The sequence below is a fragment of the Dermacentor variabilis genome, chromosome 1, assembly GCF_050947875.1.
Source record: "Dermacentor variabilis isolate Ectoservices chromosome 1, ASM5094787v1, whole genome shotgun sequence".
Classification (NCBI taxonomy): Eukaryota; Metazoa; Arthropoda; class Arachnida; order Ixodida; family Ixodidae; genus Dermacentor; species Dermacentor variabilis.
In genome coordinates this window covers 84872401-84893231 of record NC_134568.1, presented here as the reverse complement: position 1 = coordinate 84893231, position 20831 = coordinate 84872401, and the positions used below count along the sequence as shown (strand labels likewise).

At 41.5% G+C, this 20831-nt stretch overlaps 1 protein-coding gene across 3 annotated transcripts in view; it reads right to left on the bottom strand.

Moving 5' to 3' along the window:
• The window catches only part of LOC142580107 (DENN domain-containing protein 1A-like), a 124302-nt gene that overhangs the window by 42555 nt on the left and 60916 nt on the right, over nt 1-20831 (bottom strand). For all 3 annotated transcript variants that reach the window (XM_075690911.1, XM_075690921.1, XM_075690928.1), the window contains 4 exons: nt 18044-18106; nt 8631-8747; nt 4180-4229; nt 2192-2408 (listed from right to left, as the gene is read on the bottom strand). In XM_075690911.1, the coding sequence (XP_075547026.1) occupies nt 2192-2408; nt 4180-4229; nt 8631-8747; nt 18044-18106 (447 nt within the window). The remainder of the gene's footprint in view (nt 1-2191; nt 2409-4179; nt 4230-8630; nt 8748-18043; nt 18107-20831) is intronic.

Below are 20831 nucleotides of genomic sequence, written 5' to 3'. Positions count from 1 at the left end.
AGAGCTTGGTGGCGCAAGCCACCGCCCCGTTCCAAAGGGGACGCTCATAACATCCATCCATCCATCGCCGATGGACCACCATGTTTTGAACGTATGGGCTCCTATGGAAGCTTCGCTACCAGGTGTATTTACCTTGGCGTTGCCGCGGTAGTGGGCGGCGGCCAGTGGATCTGCGTGCGAGAGCGCCTGTTCTAAACGGCGAGATAATAAAAATGGCGGCGGAGGTGGCTTCGATTAATGCCGTTTCGGATCTACGATCATGGAAAAAGGTCCGGAAAATGGGACGGCGAAGAGTTTTTGCATAAGAAATTTCAGACATTCTTATACATTGACTATGCGGTACCATGGCAGTGGCGCGAATGCGTCCGATCATTGGGCATGTCCGAAAAGTCGGGCGTCCGGAAAATCGTTCGTTGACTGTAGTTGCAAACCCCACTGAAAACATTGCATTGCCGCAAAACGAGAAAATACCGCGCTTTTGCGCAGTTGGCGCAAATGGCACTTGAGTGGGGCGCAGCCAGGAGCAGGCAAGTCGAATTGTAGCAGAATGGCGCAAATGGCGCAAATGGCGCAGTTGGACCACCACTGCACTGATGACAGCTTCGTTGCTGCTCAAAATCGTCGACATTATGCTCAATGCTATGCCGAAATCTTCGGCCACTTTTTTCTTCTTCACGTCGGACTCAACGGCTTTCAGCACAGCCACCTTCTGCTCGACTGATATCGTTTTGCGCTTCCGTTTGCCGTTGTCCATCTCTTTTCTGGCGGCAGGAACTCACACGAACGAACTGATAGAAACACTGATATCGCTGATGCGCACAGAGGCAACGACAAGCAACAACAAAACCGCATTCAGCACCGCCCCACGCACGCAGCGGAAGAGCGAGCGGGTCCACAAGTTCCACAGGAAAGGGGAGGCCGGGAGACGCGCACGGGAGACGCGAATGTCGCGCGCTATAAGACATTGACCTGATGGGCACTAAAATGGTCAATAAATGCTCGTTGCGGAAAAAAAAAAATTGCCGACGATTATGTTACTTCCTAATGCGAAATTTGAGCGCAGCTCTTCAGCTGTTTCAGCTTTTCTATATACTGAGGCAAATAATTCGAGCATGACATGTATGCACAGTTACAACTTTTTATTATTCACTTCTTCAAGAAACACTCTACTCACAGTTCTTGATTGTCCTGAAGCTAGCTTTGTGGTCAGAGAAATAGATGGATATATGCTAGACTTGCCGCACAAATGCCTCATACGGTGTAGCGCACCTCTGGATTCTGGAGGTGATGGCACTGGGCCTCTGCTCGGGCAGCTCGTTTAGCATCAGTGGCAGACGAAGGACTTCCACCGGTTGCCTTACTCATGGTTCAGAAAGAATTGGCTGAAAATAAACTACTTATATAGGCTGACGGTTTATATTATAATATAAACCGTCTGTGAGCCTCGGACAATCCGTCTGGTGCGGAACATTTCGCACCAGCCACCAGCCAGGAGGAGCGAAGAGAACAAGGCTTGCGCCGTGTGCGAGAGATGGTGCCAGGAGCGTGTGCAGCTAGAGCAGCACGCTGGCCCCGGCTACGGAGCTGGTTATGGCGAGGCATGATGGCGCCACGAAATGCAGCAACGGGCGCCAAAAAGCTGTGCTCTAAAAAAGTTTGTTATACCCATAGTGAGGAAATTTTAGCTTCGTTAGAATGAGGTTTTCAATACATAGGCATCTATTGGAATTTCAAGGGGAATCATGATTGCTTCGTTATATCCGTTAGTTCATCATATCCAGTTTCATTATAATGAAGTTTTACTGTAAATGCTTTCAGTGACCGTTTTCCTTGAACTATATGTGGATGAAAACTTTTTTTCCCTTTTTCCTGTCCACAAATTACACCTCGGACTATACGTGGGTCCGAGCTATACATGGGTTTTTATGGTAGTTTAATTAGTGAATTGATTGCTTTGGTATTTTTTTGCAAATGATGTCCACCTGGGCACAAAATTAAACTGTAGTAACATACTTTGAGTAAATTTTGTGGGCTTTTTAAAAACAAAATTGTTCTAAGTAAAAAAAAAAAAAGAAACACTGTATTGTTGAGAATAAGCATGTGCAAGATCAGAAAGTATCTTGAATTCACAAAAATTACTTTCACTTAGAGAGAGAGAAAAAGAAAGGCTGCTAAAGTGCACAGCACAGACCTGTTTTTCTGGTGGTGCCTGTGGTGAGACGAACTGGTTCACTTGGCTCGGCTGGACCTGCAGGTTCGTGGTGCTGCAACGGCTGAAAATCTCTTGCAAGTCTCCCATGAGGTCCATGTCGATGCGCTGGAACGAGCCACTAGAACCAGTGTCCTCCGACAGTTCAGCTACCACATCAAGGCTCGGTTCAGTGGGACTCTTGACAGGTGTCCTAGCACTGGTGCAGGAAGAACAGAACTTGCCAGTGAACATTTTAAGAAGGCTGGTTAGGGAAACATTTTGAACAGACTGGCTCCGATCTTGTCAGATGGATGTTTAAAAGGTGTCGGCACACAGCAAGACCAGTGAGCTACTTAAGCAATGACTGACATGTGACACGGCAAAGATTCAGGAACGCACTAAAGACTTTAGCGAGTATTTCATAGATAGCAAGCTGCAGAAAGCTTTAGAAGAATCACAAATGCACCTTTTTGACAGTATTTCTTTTTAGTCAGTTAGCATAGCGAGTTTTCAGCTTCCCCGGTGCTAACAAAAGTACTCTGCAGATGATTTATGAACAACTTATGAACCATTGTTCACTTGCCCAAGGCCTCACCCTCCGGGCGCCGGTGGAAGGCCAGTCCCACCCAGACAAGGTTGAAAAGATACCACTTACTTACATGCAAATATAACACTACAGACTACCCTGTAGGATGTTTCCTCCACCACACGTGAAACTAAACCATGCAGATTCAGCCGCTTGGCACCAGCTCCAAACTGATACGTTCCCTAATCTTGCTCTCCGCCACACTTTTTACCCTACCCAATATCCGAACAAACGTCCTTTCTGTGGGGGACACCCAAACCTCTACAGTTATACGTGGGAATGCTTCAAATCACCCGGCCTTCCTACAATACCTAACGCCCCTCCATCCCAGTGGGATGCCACTCTTTACAGCACAGCCTTGGACGACCAGCGATACCTGATTGACTGGGCCAGCCGGATAGCAGCAATAAGTGGGGAACTGGACTGAGGGCTCTACCCTCTGGGACTTCATTACAAAATAACAAATAAAGGTTTCTACTACTACTACTACTACTACTACTACTACTACTACTACTACTACTACTACTACTACTGCTGCTGCTGCCCATAACTGGGCTAATGTGCTAACAGAATGTGCTTGAAGGTATACAGAGACGGGAGATAAGTGCACCATGCAATTTGCACATATGTGAAGCACCAGGAACCTTACATAAAGGGTGTTTCAGCGAACATTTTCAAAAATCTTTAAAGGTTGCCTGTGGCAGATATCACAATTCTAGTTCATTAGCTGGTCTACCCAAAGTGGCGGACAATACTTGCACAAGCCATTGAGATGCAAAATCGACTAATTAATAAAAAAATCACTAATTAAGATTTAAACTAATTACATTATGGCCCATATTGCAATTTACAAATTCTAGCCATAGAGTTCGCAAGGCGGATCCACTTGGAACGAACATTCAAGATGACACCAGTTTCGAGATATAAATTCCTGAAGTTTGCAGAAAAATGCATTGGCGTTCCAGTTAGTTTGTTAACAAAACATTGTTTCATGCACTGAAGCACACAAGTAGCTAGAATGCCAATGCATTTCTCCGCAAAGTTTGGGAATTTATATCTCAAAACTGGTGTCGTCCTGAGAATTCGTTCCAAGTGGATCCACCTTGTGAAGACTACTGCTAGAATTTGTAAATTGCAATATGGGTCATAAGATAATTAGCTAAAAAGTTAATTAGATAATTCTTGTTAATTAGTCAATTTTGCATTTAATTTTTTTTTGTGTAAGTAGTGCCTGCCGCTTCAAGTAGACCGGCTCATAAACTAGAATTGAGCTATCTGCCACAGGCAACCTTTAAAAATTTTGGAAGTGTTCGCTGAAACACCCTGTATATGTAAACAGCGCAGCAAGAAGAGTGACGCTCTCCCTGCTCTGGGAGTAAAGCAATATTTTTATGGACTATACCTCGTCTCTAAAGACGACGTTTTCAGTGGAGAAACCAGGCCTGTAGTGTTCTGAAATGAAAGAAAAGAAAGTGAGCAAGTCACTTTGCCATAGTGTGATTCATGTAAACAAGAAAAATACAAAAGTGCCTTCACAAACTTTTTTGCAGATGCCTCTGCTTAGCTCGCTTGAAGCATTGCTTTGAAATTTATTTAAATGCACAGAATTTTGCTTGCAGCAAAACAACTTTGCACTTTTCAGAAGCTATTAGGACAGTAAATAAAAAAGTTGAGACCACTGACATTACATTCAAAAAGAGAATCAACCAGGAATTATAGCCATTATGTCACTTATTTCTGAGTGGGTTGCTGCATATTTAACCTATTACGAGCCTGTATTGGTACTCGTTGCTGCAGGTAAGCCATGTCATGCCAACTTAGAAGGCACATAGACAAAAAGCATTTGCTTGCAAATATATACCACTTTCGTGTCATGCTCATCTTACTGCGAGATAGAATGTATGGGTTCTTGAGTACAAGTAATTAGGCAGTGGTTTCATCATAACATTTCATGGTTGTGGAACACTGATTCTGTGTGCAAGAAAGCACTGAAGTAATTGTACATGCTGCTTGGTTAGATAGCAGCAATTTCCAGTCTACAACGAGGTAAATAAGCTACAGCACGATGCTCTTTGTGAAAATTTTATACACAAGGAAGTGCCTGCAAAGATCACTACATTTTGCAGTTGTGTAGGCATAAGTAAAAAAAATATAGCAGCTACACATTAATTTCCAAGTTAATCAACAAGCGTAAGACAGCTGACATAAGGAAGTATAATATGGATAGAATTGAACATGCTCTCAGGAACGGAGGAAGCCTAAAAGCAGTGAAGAAGAAACTAGGAATAGGCAAGAATCAGATGTATCCGTTAAGAGACAAAGCTGGCAATATCATTACTAATATGGCTGTGATAGTTCAAGTGGCTGAGGAGTTCTATAGAGATTTGTACAGTACCAGTGGCACCCACGACGATAATGGAAGAGGGATTAGTCTAGAGGAATTTGAAATCCCATAAGTAATGCCGGAGGAAGTAAAGAAAGCCTTGGGAGCTATGCAAAGGGGGAAGGCAGCTGGGGAGGATCAGGTAACAGCAGGTTTGTTGAAGGATGGTGGGCAGATTGTTCTAGAAAAACTGGCCACCCTCTATACGCAATGCCTCATGACTTCAAGCGTACCGGAATCTTGGAAGAACGCTGACGTAATCCTAATCCATAAGAAAGGGGATGCCAAAGACTTGAAAACTTATAGACCGATCAGCTTACTGTCCGTTGCCTACAAAGTATTTACTAAGGTAATCGCAAATAGAATCAGGAACACCTTAAACTTCTGTCAACCAAAGGACAAGGCAGGATTCCGTAAAGGCTACTCAACAATAGACCATATTCACACTATCAATCAGGTGATAGAAAAATGTGCGGAATGTAACCAACCCTTATACGAGGGCCGTTTTTTTTTCAACCTCCGATAGGCTATAAATAAAAGACAAGTTCATCTAAAACAATAATTTTATTACTAAAAGATTAGTACAGTTACGGTTACTTTTCGACATAATCACCGAAGAGATTGAGGCATTTGTCATATCTGTGGACAAGCTTTGCAATACCCTCTTCAAAAAAAGTTGCCGCCAATGAATTCAAGTAGTCCTTGACGTTGGTTTGAAGGTCGCCATTGGTTTGAAAGCGTTTCCCACCAAGCAACGTCTTCAGTCCAGGAAAAAGATGAAAGTCACAGGGTGCTAAGTCTGGACTGTATGGCGGATGATCGAAAATGTCCCATCCAAATTGTTCGAGAAGCCGTTGAGTTGCTCCAGCAGTGTGTGGACGGGCATTGTCATGGATCAGAACAACTCCAGCGGTCAGCTTTCCTCTTCGTTTGTTCTGAATGGCTCTACGCAAACGTCGTAAAGTTTCACAATAAACAGCTGCAGTGATTGTGGTTCCGGGCTCCATAAGCTCCACAAGCAACACATTTTGTTGATCCCAAACACAGTAGCCATGGTCTTTCTGTTGTTGAAGGTTTTTTTGAATTTCTTTGGTTTGTTTGGTGAATTTGAATGCATCCATTGTTGTGATTGTCGTTTTGTTTCCGGTGTGTCGTATTGAATCCAGGTTTCATCCCCAGTCACGATTGATTTCAAAAGGTTGTCTCCTTCATCCTGATAACGCTCAAGGAACACCAAAGCTGACGCCATTCGTCGAGTTTTGTGGCCGTCCGTCAACATTTTTGGGACCCAACGTGCACAAAGTTTTTTGTAGCGTAACCGTTCAGTAACAATAGAGTACAAAACAGACCTTGAAACTTCTGGAAATTCCGTAGATAAAGCAGTAATGGTGAATATGCGGTTTTCTTTAACCATTATGTCAACTCGTTGAACCAGGTCATCTGAAACGACAGATTTGCGTCCTTGGCCCCCTTCATCATGCACATCATTACGTCCATCTTTAAAATTTCGACACCATTCACGCACAACACCATCACTCATGAAGTTTTCCCCATACATTCGACTCATTCTCCGATCGATTTCTGCAGCACCATGGCCTTCAGCCTGTAGAAAACGAATAACACTTCGCAATTCACACTTGGCGGGAGCAACAATAATGGCAGCCATGTTTACGTGGCTGTAGCACAATGCCGACTGATGCCTGAATGTCAACAATGGCGGAGTGTGTAGTGCGAGAGCTGCGCAGTTGCCTACAGCGCATGTCCGCTTTCTGCTGCCCACGTAGCGCCTGCACGGAGCGATCGGAGGTTGAAAAAAAAAACGGCCCTCGTATATAGCTTTCATTGATACCGAGAAAGCGTTTCATTCAGTCGAAACCTCAGCAGTCATGGAGGCATTACGGAATCAGGGTGTAGACGAGCCGCATGTAAAAATATTGAAAGATATCCATAGCGGCTCCACAGCCACCGTAGTCCTCCATGAAGAAAGCAACAAAATCCCAATAAAGAAAGGCGTCAGTCAGGGAGATACAATCTCTCCAATGCTATTCACAGCGTGTTTACAGGAGACATTCAGAGACATGGATTGGGAAGAATTGGGGATAAAAGTTAATGGAGAATACCTTAGTAACTTCCGATTCACTTATGATATTGCCTTGCTTAGTAACTCAGGGGACCAATTGCAATGCATGCTCACTGACCTGGAGAGGCAAAGCAGAAAGGTGGGTCTAAAAATTAATCTGCAGTAAACTAAAGTAATGTTTAACAGTCTTGGAAGAGAACAGCAGTTTACGATAGGTAGCGAGGCACTGGAAGTGGTAAGGGAATACATCTACTTAGGACAGGTAGTGACCGCAGATCCGGATCATGAGACTGAAATAATAAGAAGAATAAGAATGGGCTGGGGCGCGTTTGGCAGGCATTCCCAGATCATGAACAGAAGGTTGCCACTATCCCTCAAGAGAAAAGTGTATAACAGCTGTGTCTTACCAGAACTCACGTACAGGGCAGAAACCTGGAGGCTTATGAAAAGGGTTCTACTTAAATTGAGGATGACGCAACGAGCTATGGAAAGAAGAATGATAGGTGTAACGTTAAGGGATAAGAAACGAGCAGATTGGGTGAGGGAACAAACGCGAGTTAATGACATCTTAGTTGAAATCAAGAAAAAGAAATGGGGCAGGACATGAAATGAGGAAGGAAGATAACCGATGGTCATTAAGAGTTACGGACTGGATTCCAAGGGAAGAGAAGCGTAGCAGGGGACGGCAGAAAGTTAGGTGGACGGATGAGATTAAGAAGTTTGCAGGGATAACATGGCCACAATTAGTACATGACCGGGGTAGTTGGAGAAGTATGGGAGAGGCCTTTGCCCTGCAGTGGGTGTAACCAGGCTGATAATGATGATGACACAAAAACTAAGGACATATTTGAGAATTACATAAAGAACTCTATGAATGGCATTATCTTCAAATCTCTAGCACGAATAATTAAAAAAACGCTGTTTCAAGTAGCACTTCCCCACAAGAAAGTAATCTTTGCACAATAAAGTTAAAAATGCCTTCCACACCATGTGTTCTAAAGAGTGGTGGTGCAACAACACCAGTGTTGTTTCTTGCATGTGCATAAATGCATACTGTTTGAAACTTTGTTCACTCACTGACATCGCTGCTACTTTTATTGTTTGCAAATAATTTAATACTGAAATAATGCTTTAACAAATAGACACATATAAAACAGTCTAGTCAGCTGCTACAGCCACCAGGTGTACTGCGTTAAAATATCAAATGATGTTTTGTTTACTGAAGTATTTCCAACCTACATTAAAGCTGTCCACTAGTAAACCTAATAAAAGAACAACATATGGCCCCAAATTATAGGTACCCTGTGGTACTCAGACTACTAATAGGAGACATCACATCCTAAATTATATACATATATGCAAGAATGCCCAGAATGGGCAAGTATCTTACACGATGCATGGGTTGAAATGTTGTAGCAGGTCTCACGCGTCCCATTGTTGGACTGGCTGGAGCACTCCAGGGCTGACTGCTATCTCTCCTAGACAATGCCATGTCATCCTGGGTACCCTGAAAAGACAGGAAGTTCCACAGTAATTCTACTTCATTCACTCCAACACAGTCACTGTATACTAGTACAATACTGTAGCTCTAGCCACACTTATAAAGGATACATTGCTCATATATGAAAAATAAAGTCCCTCATGTCGTAAATAACACAAATGTAATAACAGAGCTTTCTACAATGTTTAATACATTTCCTTACTTAAGAGGAAGCTTTACCTCGGGCCCAACTTCGATGCGGCCTATTCAAATACATGTAAAATGCAAGAACATTTTCTGAGATAACCCCTCGACTGATTTTAATGAAATTTGTTCCATTTGAGAGAGAAAGTTAAATTCTAGTGACTGTAGGAAGCGGAATTTCGATTTAGGAGCTGGATTTTTTAAAGAAGGTTTTCAAAAATTCGGAAGTATGAAAGAAATAGAAGCACGAAGTTTACAAATTAATAGCTCTGCATCAAGAACAGATATTGCAGTTCTGTAAACAGCATCCGTTAGATTATTCAAAGTGGACAAATTCGATATGTCAATTTATAGCTTACATGAATCGTTGTGTTGTGTGCAAGGGGTCTGCAAAGGCTGTATTTTCATTTTACTAAATTTTTGAGATTCATATGTAACATATCAATTTTGTCCGCTTTAGATGTACTATTAGATGCAATTCACAGAATTGCGATATAATTTTTCATTGCCAGAGTTGTAAACTTGATAGTCTCGTTTTCTGCAAATTTTTTATTTTTGCCAATTTTTAATAAAAACTTGACAATCTAAATCAAAACTTCGAAACCAACAGTCACTAGATTTTAAGTTTTTCTTTTAAATGCAACAAATCTCGTCAAATTTGGTGCAGTGGTTGCCGAGAAAAACAAATTCTTCTTTTACATGTATTTATATAGGAGCACCCGAGCTAAAGCTTTCTCTTATGTGACTAAGAAAAAAAGATATGATCAAATGCCCATAACCTGTAGCTTTCCCATAAATGTTTTTACAAGGCAAGTCCTCATTCAGTCACTGAGTGAAACAAGCTTGTTGCACAGGGATATTTAATGCTGTAGTGTGCACATAAACTTATTCACACAGTAAATCATGCAATATGTTGATACAACTGGTGCAACATGCTATTTAAATGTCTGTACTGCACCTGCTCAAGCCAAGAAACGGAGCAGAATAAATTGAATATAAAAGTGCTGCTGTTGCCCTCCATTCAATAGATTGCCCCCGCAGTAACGGTTTTGTGCATGCCAAACCACTCCTTTTGGGCTTTCCCTTGATGCCTCATTTGTATGCTTCTAGACGACGTTTGGTGAAGTTTACAAATCATTTTGAACCTTTATTTGGAGCATTATCCTCAAATGATCATTTAAAGGGACACTAAAAAGCCAGAAATGTTGGGCTGCATTAGTAAATTATGCTTCTACAATACCAAAAATATCCCTCTTACCATGAGAGGAGGCACAGTAAGCCAGAAAAGACACAAGAAGGAAAGACGGGTGGCAATGCTGCCATGAGGTTGCCATACCAGCTTGCTGTGGCGTTACGAGATTTGACAGCATCTGCTCAAGCATAGTTAATTTTTTTTTAAGGATGGCCTACATTGTATAGTAACGGAGCCAAAGACTGAACTTGGTAAGCTTCAAGAACACTTACAGCGCTAAAACTGCCCAAATAGGAAAAAATATATTGAAATCCCTGACATAAGACTGACGTACTGGCACTGGGGCCTTGGCGGAAAATTCAAGAAATGGAAGCTTAGTCTACATTTTAAATTTAGTTATAAACCTTTTACTGTCAAATTAATGAAAATAATATTTTGAAATAATACTTTATCAGTTTAAAGTAATTTAGTGCTTCTTTTTAGCGTCCCTTCAAAAGGGCATTTCCACGTCTACATGGCATCACATTTGGCATAGTGGCACCTCACTGGAGTGACAACTGCCCTGTCAGTGCGTTCAAGGGCTATGCAATGCGAAAATAAGGTTCATGGGCGGTGTGCCATTCACCAAGTCTATACTTCTGCTTGCTTAGCCAATCCAATGTGTGCTGAAAGCATAATACTATCACCAAAAGTGAGAGATTTTAGAATATGGTCCCTGCATGCTTACATTTTGCTGCTTTTCTTCAATGTTTTCGCAAGCATATATGTACTTCACCTTGAATGTGTGAGCGGCATGGAATGCATTTATCCTGAATTTCCAGTGCACTTTTGTGAGCTTTCCACATTTTCACACAAGTCCCCCCCTCCCTGTGAGCATGCACTGCACTAAAACATTCTGAGCGTCCCCTTTTGACCTTCTGCTGTTTTACAGTGTCTACAGCCCAGTGAGGCGTCTTCCATCTTCTTGCTGCTGTTCTTTCTCTCTCCTCCTCAATCCTTTCTCCCTGCAATGATGCTTATGTGTTTGCAACAGGGTCATCATAAGCTGCTCCTTCCCTTTTCCCCTCCTGCCCTTTGCTCTCTGGTACAGCTCTTATGTGATTATTACGGTAGCTGCTGAATGTCAGTGGCCTTCAGACAAATTTTAGGCTGGGAGCAAAGCTAACACCAGTTACCACTGGTAGAACAATATTCCACACATCACCATCAAATGGGCACCCAGATAAGCTTGTTGGCAGAACCAAAAGCCCTTTTGCCATGTTTAATGTAAAATCATTATGTGGTCATGTCAGTTTACTGTTTCCCCTTGCATGCACCTTCCAGTAATGTTAAGAGGAAGCTTAACCTTGGGGTCAAGTCTGGCATCCTATTCAACTATCTGTGAAACACAGAAATGCTTTCATTAAACAGCTGCTGAAGTGATTTGAATGAAATTTGTTGCATTTCAGAAGAGAAAGACAAATTGTACTACCCCTAGGAAGCAGAATTTGTTAATGTAGGGCCTTAATTTAACAAAAATTTTAAGTAACAAAAAAAAAAACACTGAAGCACAAAGTTTACAAACTCTACACCAACAACAAATATCCCAGTTCTGTAAATTGCACCTATTAGAGCAAGTCAAACAGACAAATGTGATGTGCGAGTTTACAGTTCACACGAAATTCACACAATAGCTACAAGTGTTTTACAAAGACCAAATCACAAATTAATGATATATTTCAGAGTGTTGATAATACATCCATTTTGCCTGCTTTAGATGTCTCAATAGGTGCAGTTTGCAGAATTGTGATATTAGAGTGATAGCTCCACTACGCCATGTCTCGCAAGCTCATTCATCACGTCACAATGAGCTTGAGCCACCGGAGCGCAAGTGTGGCAAGTGTGACGTCACGCCACATGATCCGCCTCTGAGAGGCATCGCCGCTGCGCTCGCTCGGAGCCTCGCCACTGCGGTACTACCACGCGACTAGGTGAGGATTCAAGTGCTGAAGTCTGACGTAGCATGAGCACGGGCACACATTGCGTCACATTGGTGAGAACAACAGGTCTATAGTTCGATTGATGGCTCAACGCACTGGCGCAGCCAACAGAACTGGACACGACCAATGCGCTCTGGCGCACCCTGTGTCAAGCGACACTCGCCCACACACCGATAACGTCAAGACTATAAACACGCCTTTATAGCTGCTGCTTCACCAGAACTTGATGGCTCAGTCTCGCCATGGATGGCGCGCCGGCTTGGTCGGCTGTGCGTGCGCTTCAGCGCAAGCAACAGGCTGAATCCAATCATCCAGTAGATATAGCTAGACAGCAGGCTGTTAAATCTTAAGCAAAGACAAAGTTGCCTGCTGAAACACCAAAGCAAAGGGAGGCCAGATTAGCACGTCATAGAGAAGCTTACCAAGCGCGGAAGCGTGCCAAGATCGAAGCTACTGCAACTGCCGCCGTTGTTCAGAGACATGAACAAGGAGATGAAGCCATGGATACAAGCAACGGCACCCACAACGAATGTTTGACAAACCACACCTTTCAGCTGGAGGAAAGCTCAACTGCGACAGCCAGGTTTCACCGTGACTTCACAGACAACCCATTCGGCAGCATGTGTAATATGTGTTAAAGACTGTGGCCTAACTTTAATGAAACACTGTGTGCATAGTCTTTGCAAAACTAAGCCAAACAGACGTTTCGCTTGTGATAACTAGGTTTACGAGAATTAAACCTCGCCCAATTCCTTTTCTTTTATGGCCAAGTTGTAAACTTCCCGCTTCAGTTTCCTGACATATTGCTGTTTTCACAATTTTTGTAAAAACATTGGCCTGAACCAAAACCCTGCTCCTTACAATCGGTATTTTAATAAACTAAATTAAATTCTAGGATTTGACATGCCAAAACCACAATCTGATTACGAGGCACGCCGTACTGGGGTAACCAGGATTAATTTTGATCCCCTGGGGTTTCTCAACCTGCATTCAATGCACAGTAAATGAGTGCTTTTGCATTCCGCCCACACTGGAATGTGACCACCGCATCAGTAGGTTTTACCTTTTTGTTATATAATAAAAATATTTTATCAAATTCAGCGCAGTGGAAGCAAAAAAAAAGAAACTACCGTATTTACTCGTGTAATGCCCACACTTGTTCTTTCTTCCCCAGATTTTTTGCTAGGTGTGGGCTTTGCACAAGGCAGGCTTACGGCTACTTATTGAAACCTAAAACTTCGCTCAAACTGCTATGAAAAATAACACCGCCATTGGCGGCAGACTACGAACACATTTACACTTGCTGAACAATTTTTTAGACACGGACAATTGCACAATAATGTCCAAATACTATCGGGTGGTTCAAAAAAGAATTGTGACAGTAAAATCAATTTTGCATTTTTTTTAGTGCCAGCTAAGCGGAAAGTTAGTTTACGGACTTTTGTTCAGTGCTGTGCTCCATTAAAAAAAATTATTAGTGAAACATTTCATCCTCCCCCCCCCCCCCCCCCATTTTCACACTTTAAAGTAGGAGTGCAGGCCTTACACGAGTGAATACGGTATTTCTCTGTTCCAATGTATAATGATAGGAGCTTCTTAAGTAAACTTCCTCTTAAGGAAACCCACAGGCCTTTCAGTAGGCATTTCGGGGGAGGTGGAGAGATGATGGCATTGTCTTCAAAAGTTCTTAATTCAGTTTGGGGATTCCAGTGGCTGAAATGATATTTCAATACTGCTTTCGAGCGTATAATAGAAATGTCCTGCAAAAATCTACACAGATTTTTTTATGTGCATATAGCAATTATCTTGACTACCTCTTTGCTATCCCTGTGGCTAATATATGCTACATTTGAACAATCACTACTGTGTCCCTTCCTCCTTGGCAAGACGTACAAATTTGAGGGGCCCAAATATTCCCATTTTCCTCCTCTCACTGACTTTTTATTTTCTTTTGCTTACTCTGCACAACCACATACAGATTGATGGCTCAAAAAATGTTTTAAACATTTAAATTAAATTATGGGGTTTTACATGCCAAAACCACAATTTGAGTATGAGGCACACTATATTGGGGGACTCTGGAATAATTTGAACCGCCAGGGGTTCTTTACCGTGATCCCTAGATCTAAGTACGTGGGTGTTTTGCCATTTCTCCCCCATCGAAATGCAGCCACCGTGGCTGGGATTTAATCCTGCAACCTCTTTCTTGGCAGCCAAACATCCTAGTCACTAAGCAAGCACGGCGGGTCTCAAAAATGTTTCACATACTCAGTCTATACTTGCCTACAAAACAAACTGATGAAACAAGAACAATGAACTGGACAGTAAAAGATACCTTGGTGCAGTTTGTAAGACACCATGAGCTGATTGGAACTGCACTTACAATAGAAAGACTGCTCAGTTTAGAAGAAGACTGAAGAATCATGAACACAAAGTGCTCAAGGAAAACTACTTGGCTAATGGACATGCCAACCACTCTGAGAAGCAGTCATCATACTGACTGGGACTACGCTGGAATCTTTACTAGTCAAAACTGCACAAATAAATGGCCATGCTAGAACATGTTTACTACTTTCCCACGTACTGGTTCGTCTTCACCTGTCAAGAATGTGACAGCAGGCTGTTACTTTAGTGTTATCAGTGAATGTGAACTGGTACCACAATATGTCACTGTGACACGCAGTGGCCAAAACAACAATGCTTTCTATATTGAGTGATAGCATGTAATGCTGACATACTACTGCTGCAAGCATGACTTGCAAACCCAAATGCTGCTAAAAACATTTAATGCATGGACCATGAGGTAGCGCAGGTGTCGAGACTTCTTTTGGTGAAAATGCATGCACTTGAAACTGGGATTTTTCCCCAAATATCTTTAATGCACCTCTGAATAACCTCAATGTTCATTAACTTAAAAAACAATTCTAAGCACAGAAATATCTGAAATGAAGGAAAGTGTGTGCTAAGAGAAGCAGGCCGATCATTTCGTAGGCTATATCTGGTAAACACAATTATGCAATGTACTGCCACGTTCAGTATGAGCTACAGCGTGCAAGCAAGTGGCAAAGTGCTCTGCCAGGTGGGATAGTAGAGCTGATAGGCGCTATGATCGCGACTTGAAGGGGCTCTGAAACTCTTTTCCGACTAATCATAAAATGACCTCACTATTAAAGTATGTCGTCTCACGAATCTCATGCTGCAAAAATTTTTTCACATCTTTCAACTATAAGTGAAGTTATTGCACTGATACCTGGCTTTTTCTCTCTTTTTGTCTTCGCTTGTGCGCTGGAAGCTACACAGCAAAGAAGCCATAAGGGCAAGGCCCCGACAAAAAGTCGAGTCTCACGGCGGCGAAAGGGCCCCTTGCGGCAGCTCTTGGTGGCCGCAGTAGACTATGCTATGCAGCTCACTGCTGCCATCTTGGAGGCCATGCGCAGCGGATGCAGCCATGTGCAGTGAAAAGATCAAACTATTTTTCTTTCTTTATGAGATCACAGACATATGTTCTTTCATTTATTTAACTCATAATTAGCAATTATGTATTACTGCAAATGTTCTCGCGATCACGAAATCAGCCAATAGTGTTGGTTGGCCAACCGCTTTCTATCAGCTTTTGATGACGACATTACTGATGCGAGAGTGTCTGTTCACTGCGTTTGAGACGAGATTATGAAGTCCCTGCCGCATGCAGTGTAATAATATTTGGCCCGCATGTTCACAGTAGCCTCGTGTTTTTTTAAACCCGCCGTAGTTGCTTAGTGGCAATGGTGTCTGGCTGCTAAGCATGAGGTTGCAGGATCAAATACCGGCAAGGTGGCCACATTTTGATGGGGGCAAAATGCAAAAACACCTGTGTACTTAGATTTAGGTGCACATTAAACCCCAGGTGGTCCAAATTATTTCAGCGTCCCCCCCACTACGGCATGCCTCATACTAAAATCGTGGTTTTGGCACGTAAAACCCCATAATTTAATTTAATGTTTTTTTACTATGTTAAAAAGTGTTTCAGGGCCCCTTTAAAGGAAGAGGGTTCTGCTGTTATTGTTTCAAACACCGCCTCTTCATGCCTGTTTTCACCCTCTCTCCCAAGGCATGAGGATGAAATTTTTGTCTCATGAAAATAATCTAAAAATACTGGTGGCCACTTTTTGTGTGAGCTGGGTATCATTCATGCTTCTGGAAATGAAAACTGCTGTCACTTGAGGATTTTATGCTTGATTTATTGCCCCTCGATGTGTCGTCACAGTTTTCTGCATTACTGCTCAATGCCTACATTTGTCATTTCCCTCTTCCTGTGTGCAATCGCAATAGTATACGCAATATAAACGTTGCTACGAACGTGCTGTCATTAATCTGCAATATGTCACCAGTTGAAGTGCGTAGATCAACGAATGACACAGCACAAAAGGTAGCCATCATCTGTATTTATAGTTTTTATGAAACCAATAATCTGCACACTAAGCTGGGGGGAGAGGGCGAAAGAAGGCATAAAGAGGCAATGTTCAAAACAAGAACAGCAGAACCCTCTCCGTTTAGGTCAGGGGGCACTATGCCAATCGGCACTACTATCCAACCTGGGACCGCTTTGCCAAAAGCTCGCATGCTGTAGCTCACACTGAGCATGACAGTAACTGTACCTCCTACTATGCTTTCTTGGAGCAGTTAATAATGCCCGAAAAGTACTCATATGGTGCTATTAATTTGAGTACAGAAGTATAATACAACAAATTTTTCTTGAATTGTATGTTTCTTTGAATTCTGCAAAAACAAAAATAAGGTAGAAGGTGACGCACATAAAAGTTGCTAATGCATATATTTGCATGTATAGTGCAAAAGACTTTACAAGGAAACAAACTGATAACACAACACAGAAAACACAGTGTAAGATGGCACTTCACCATGTCTGTCCAATATATGCCATGCTGCCTAGTGCACTATGCACTCATACATGAGAAAATTGTTAGGTATGATAAGCAAGTACAGTTAAATCACGATAAACGGAAAATGCTTAAATGGAAGTGCCGCTTCAACGGAACATAATCCTCAAGGATGGTTGGTTTTGTATTCATGCAATGCTCTCTGCAATGTCTCTCAGTAAATGGAACTCCCGATAAACAGAACCAATTTCCCAGGCCCCTTGAGGTTTCGTTTGAAGAAAGCACACGGTACCTTGCATTAAAGAAATGCTGAGAAATTTCGAAGTTGAGATACCTATGTGCTTCATCCGTACACATGCATACCCTCCAGCAAATCAAACAGTGAAGAAAAATTATGACACACATTAAATTGATTTATAGACAGAGCGGGTGACCGACTTCAAGCTATGATGGTGCCTTGCAACATATATGTCAACGTGGTGTGAAGGAAGGCCTGTGAAAAAGGTAAGAGTGAACAGTGCCAATCATACAGTTGGCTGTTGTGATCTTTTATGTGCACCCAGTAAACAACAGGCCAGCGTATTCCTCACCTCAAACTTTTTTCATTGCTTTTTCAGAACCACTCCACCCTGTTTCCTCTAAAGAACTAGCCTTATGTCAAATATTCCCGGTAGCTTCTAATGTGGAGCACCTGATTCTCTTCTCTCCCGTCAAGGGGACTCCTCTTATCCGTTCTTACCAGCTTGCATGTCAAATGCATATTAGGAGTTAATAATACAATGTTATCACACCAGCTATGCTTACCGAGCAATCTGCAATGTCACAGCACTCCAAGTAATATTAAAATCAAAACAGAATCATTGCAATATAGGTTATTAATTTTATGCTAGGGAAAATGAGTTCTATTCCATAATTACTGGGTTAATGGTTACTCATTGCAACAGACAAGACATAACTAAACTTTTGTACATGTGTTCCTTTAACAGTTTGATATATGAAGAATGAAAAAGCATGTAAGCTTCTTTTCATGCAAATGCATACCAAAAATAGACATAAACATATAAATATTACCTTTTGCATGTTAGCAATCTTTCCTTGAATATTTGTGTAGGCTTTCCTGCCCTTGTCTTTAACCTGGGAAAGATACATCACACGGTAAGCATAACAAAACCTTTACCAATTATAGGCTGCCAAGTAACACAGTTGAATTTGTTAAGTTGAAATTGCTTAAACAGAATTGCCACTTAAGTGAAACATCCTCTGAACTGGTCAGTTTTGTACTGGGTAATGCAAAAAAAAACTTATTGATCGAAACTAAAATTTTCACTGCTCTCTGTAAGTCGAATCACAGAAGCAAGCGCTAAAGGATTTTTTCAGAAACAGTAGGGATTTAAAATATATCTTTTGCGACATCTGTCCTCTATCCAGAGACTGATCATTAAAAAACCGTGACAATGGCTCAAGCAGGTCAAAATTTGACAGATTTTTGATGCATAGCATGTGCAGACCTGGACAGCTTTGCGGCACTGCTCCTCGCCTCACAGGTGACCAAAACAAGGACAACTGAAATTTCCGACACCTTACAGCGTGCCATTCAGTAACTTGGACTCCCCTTGCATGACCATGTGTTATTACGCCACCAACTGGAGCAGTAAGAGCTATGTTTTTGTTTGGTACATTGCTGGTGCCTCCTCAAAACTGAAACTAGCGAAGCCTAGTCAATCTAGTAGTCATCGACCGTGCCCAAACCACGAGACAAACTATCTGCTACATACACGTTTAAGCTTAACATAGCTAGGGTGTATGACATATAGTGCTGCAACTTCACACATCTTTCTCAGTAAACGGAACTCCTGTTGATTGTAACATATTTCACTGGTCCCTTGAGGTTCCGTTTAATGATTCAACAATGCACTATACTTTCCTTCTTATATGGGTGTCTCTTCCAGCTATTTGGAATCAAAGCTTTAAAATAGTCACAGTTGTGGTGCGCACACTGATACTATAATAGTGAACAATGCATATTTGGGCTCGTATAATTTCACAGTGACGAACTGATACAGAAATTTTATGCACTTTACACACACAGCAAATATGTATCTGTGTGACAGCGACCACATGAGATTATCCATGTCTTTCATTGCAGCAAACTTCTCCTTATAATCAAATTATGAACATGCATTTCACATGTAGTTAAATATAAAGCATATTTTTGGCAAAACTAGCATGCGAATTTACATGCAAGACAGCAAATAACTCAAGTCAAACAACCAGTTTTGCCTGATTTAGTGGAAATTTAGAGAGCATGACATTTCAATACGCTGATCGAGATGTGGCTTTGGATAAAAATCAGTGAATGAGCTGACTTCAAAAGAATGAAATCAGTGGATTACAAAATGCCTTCAAGGTTTTCTTATGGATTGCCACAGTAAACAGCCATTGTGCTCCAGCATCTCCAATGTGATTCACTTTCCAAGCACAGTTGCTATACGCAGTCATAATTTTTTAGTTTTAACAGAATTTTTAAAAATCGCCTGTGGCAGATAGCATACTCTTGTCCTTGAGCTGTATTATTCACACAGATCGACATTCCTAGCATGAGATATCGGAATGCATACTCAACTAATTATTGAAATTTCCCTAATGAACTTCTTAATTACATTACAGCACATTTGCAATTTACCAACAGTATCCGGTAAGTTTGCAACACGTATCCACTTGAAATGAATTTCCACGATTGTGCCAGTTTCAAGACATTATTTCCCAAAGTGTGGGAGAAAATGCATGGCCCATCCAGTTACTTTTGTGCTTCAATGCACAAAAGATCGTTTTGTAAAAAAAAGTAAGTGGAAGAACAGTGAATTTTAATGGTGAGATTGATGGCACATAACTCCAAAGTGGTGTCATTCTGGAAATTTATTCCAAGTAGATGCACCTTGCAAACTCCCTGGCTACAATTCTTAATTGTCATATGGGCCATAGAGCAATTATTAAGAAGTTTATTAGCGAATTTTCATTGGTTAGTTGAATACATATTTCGATTTTCATGCAAGCAATGGTTGCCTCTTTGAATAATCCAGCTCAAGGACTAGAATTATGACATCTGTAATAGGCGATTTTAAAAATTACATGAAGCTTAAAAATAAGGGGTATGTGAATATACAAATCTTTCTAGTAACGAATCGAACGGTATCCTATTCGATTCGGTATTCGAGTCGAACAGTCACTATTCTAAATATGAATATTTGCGAATACTTTTTGAATATTTCAGAATGTCAACTGCATCCAAATAAACATAAAACTGGAGCAAGAGTATGTTAAAGTATCACCCCCACGAGCATAGTATAGACATAAAACATGAGAACCTGCGTAGTGGAGCAGGCTCACTTGGGTAGCCATACTTTACAGACTGGACAGTGGTCATTCGCACTCTCTGAAGAGCCGTGTGCATGCGAAGAAACTACTTGTTTGCTTCTAATGCTCCATTTATTTATAATTAACAATGCTTTATAACGTACTACAAAATGAAAGAAACTGGCTAACTTTAAGAATACTGGGATCTGAACATCATTTTATATTAATTGTGATAGCAGCTGTTCGTTATTCGAAAACTATTAGAAGACTATTCGATTTGATTTGCTTCTGGCACTATTCTATTTGTTTTCAATTCGGTCTCAAAAATCACTATTCACACACCCCTATTATAAATGATTACCCTGTACACCATAAACTATGAGCTTACACAACAATTTTTCAACACAATTTATGTGTTTAACACTTGTTCCAGTAATTACAGATATTCGCAGTTTATTGAGCAGACACCACATAAAAAAAAAAAAATCCACACTGTTCTAACATA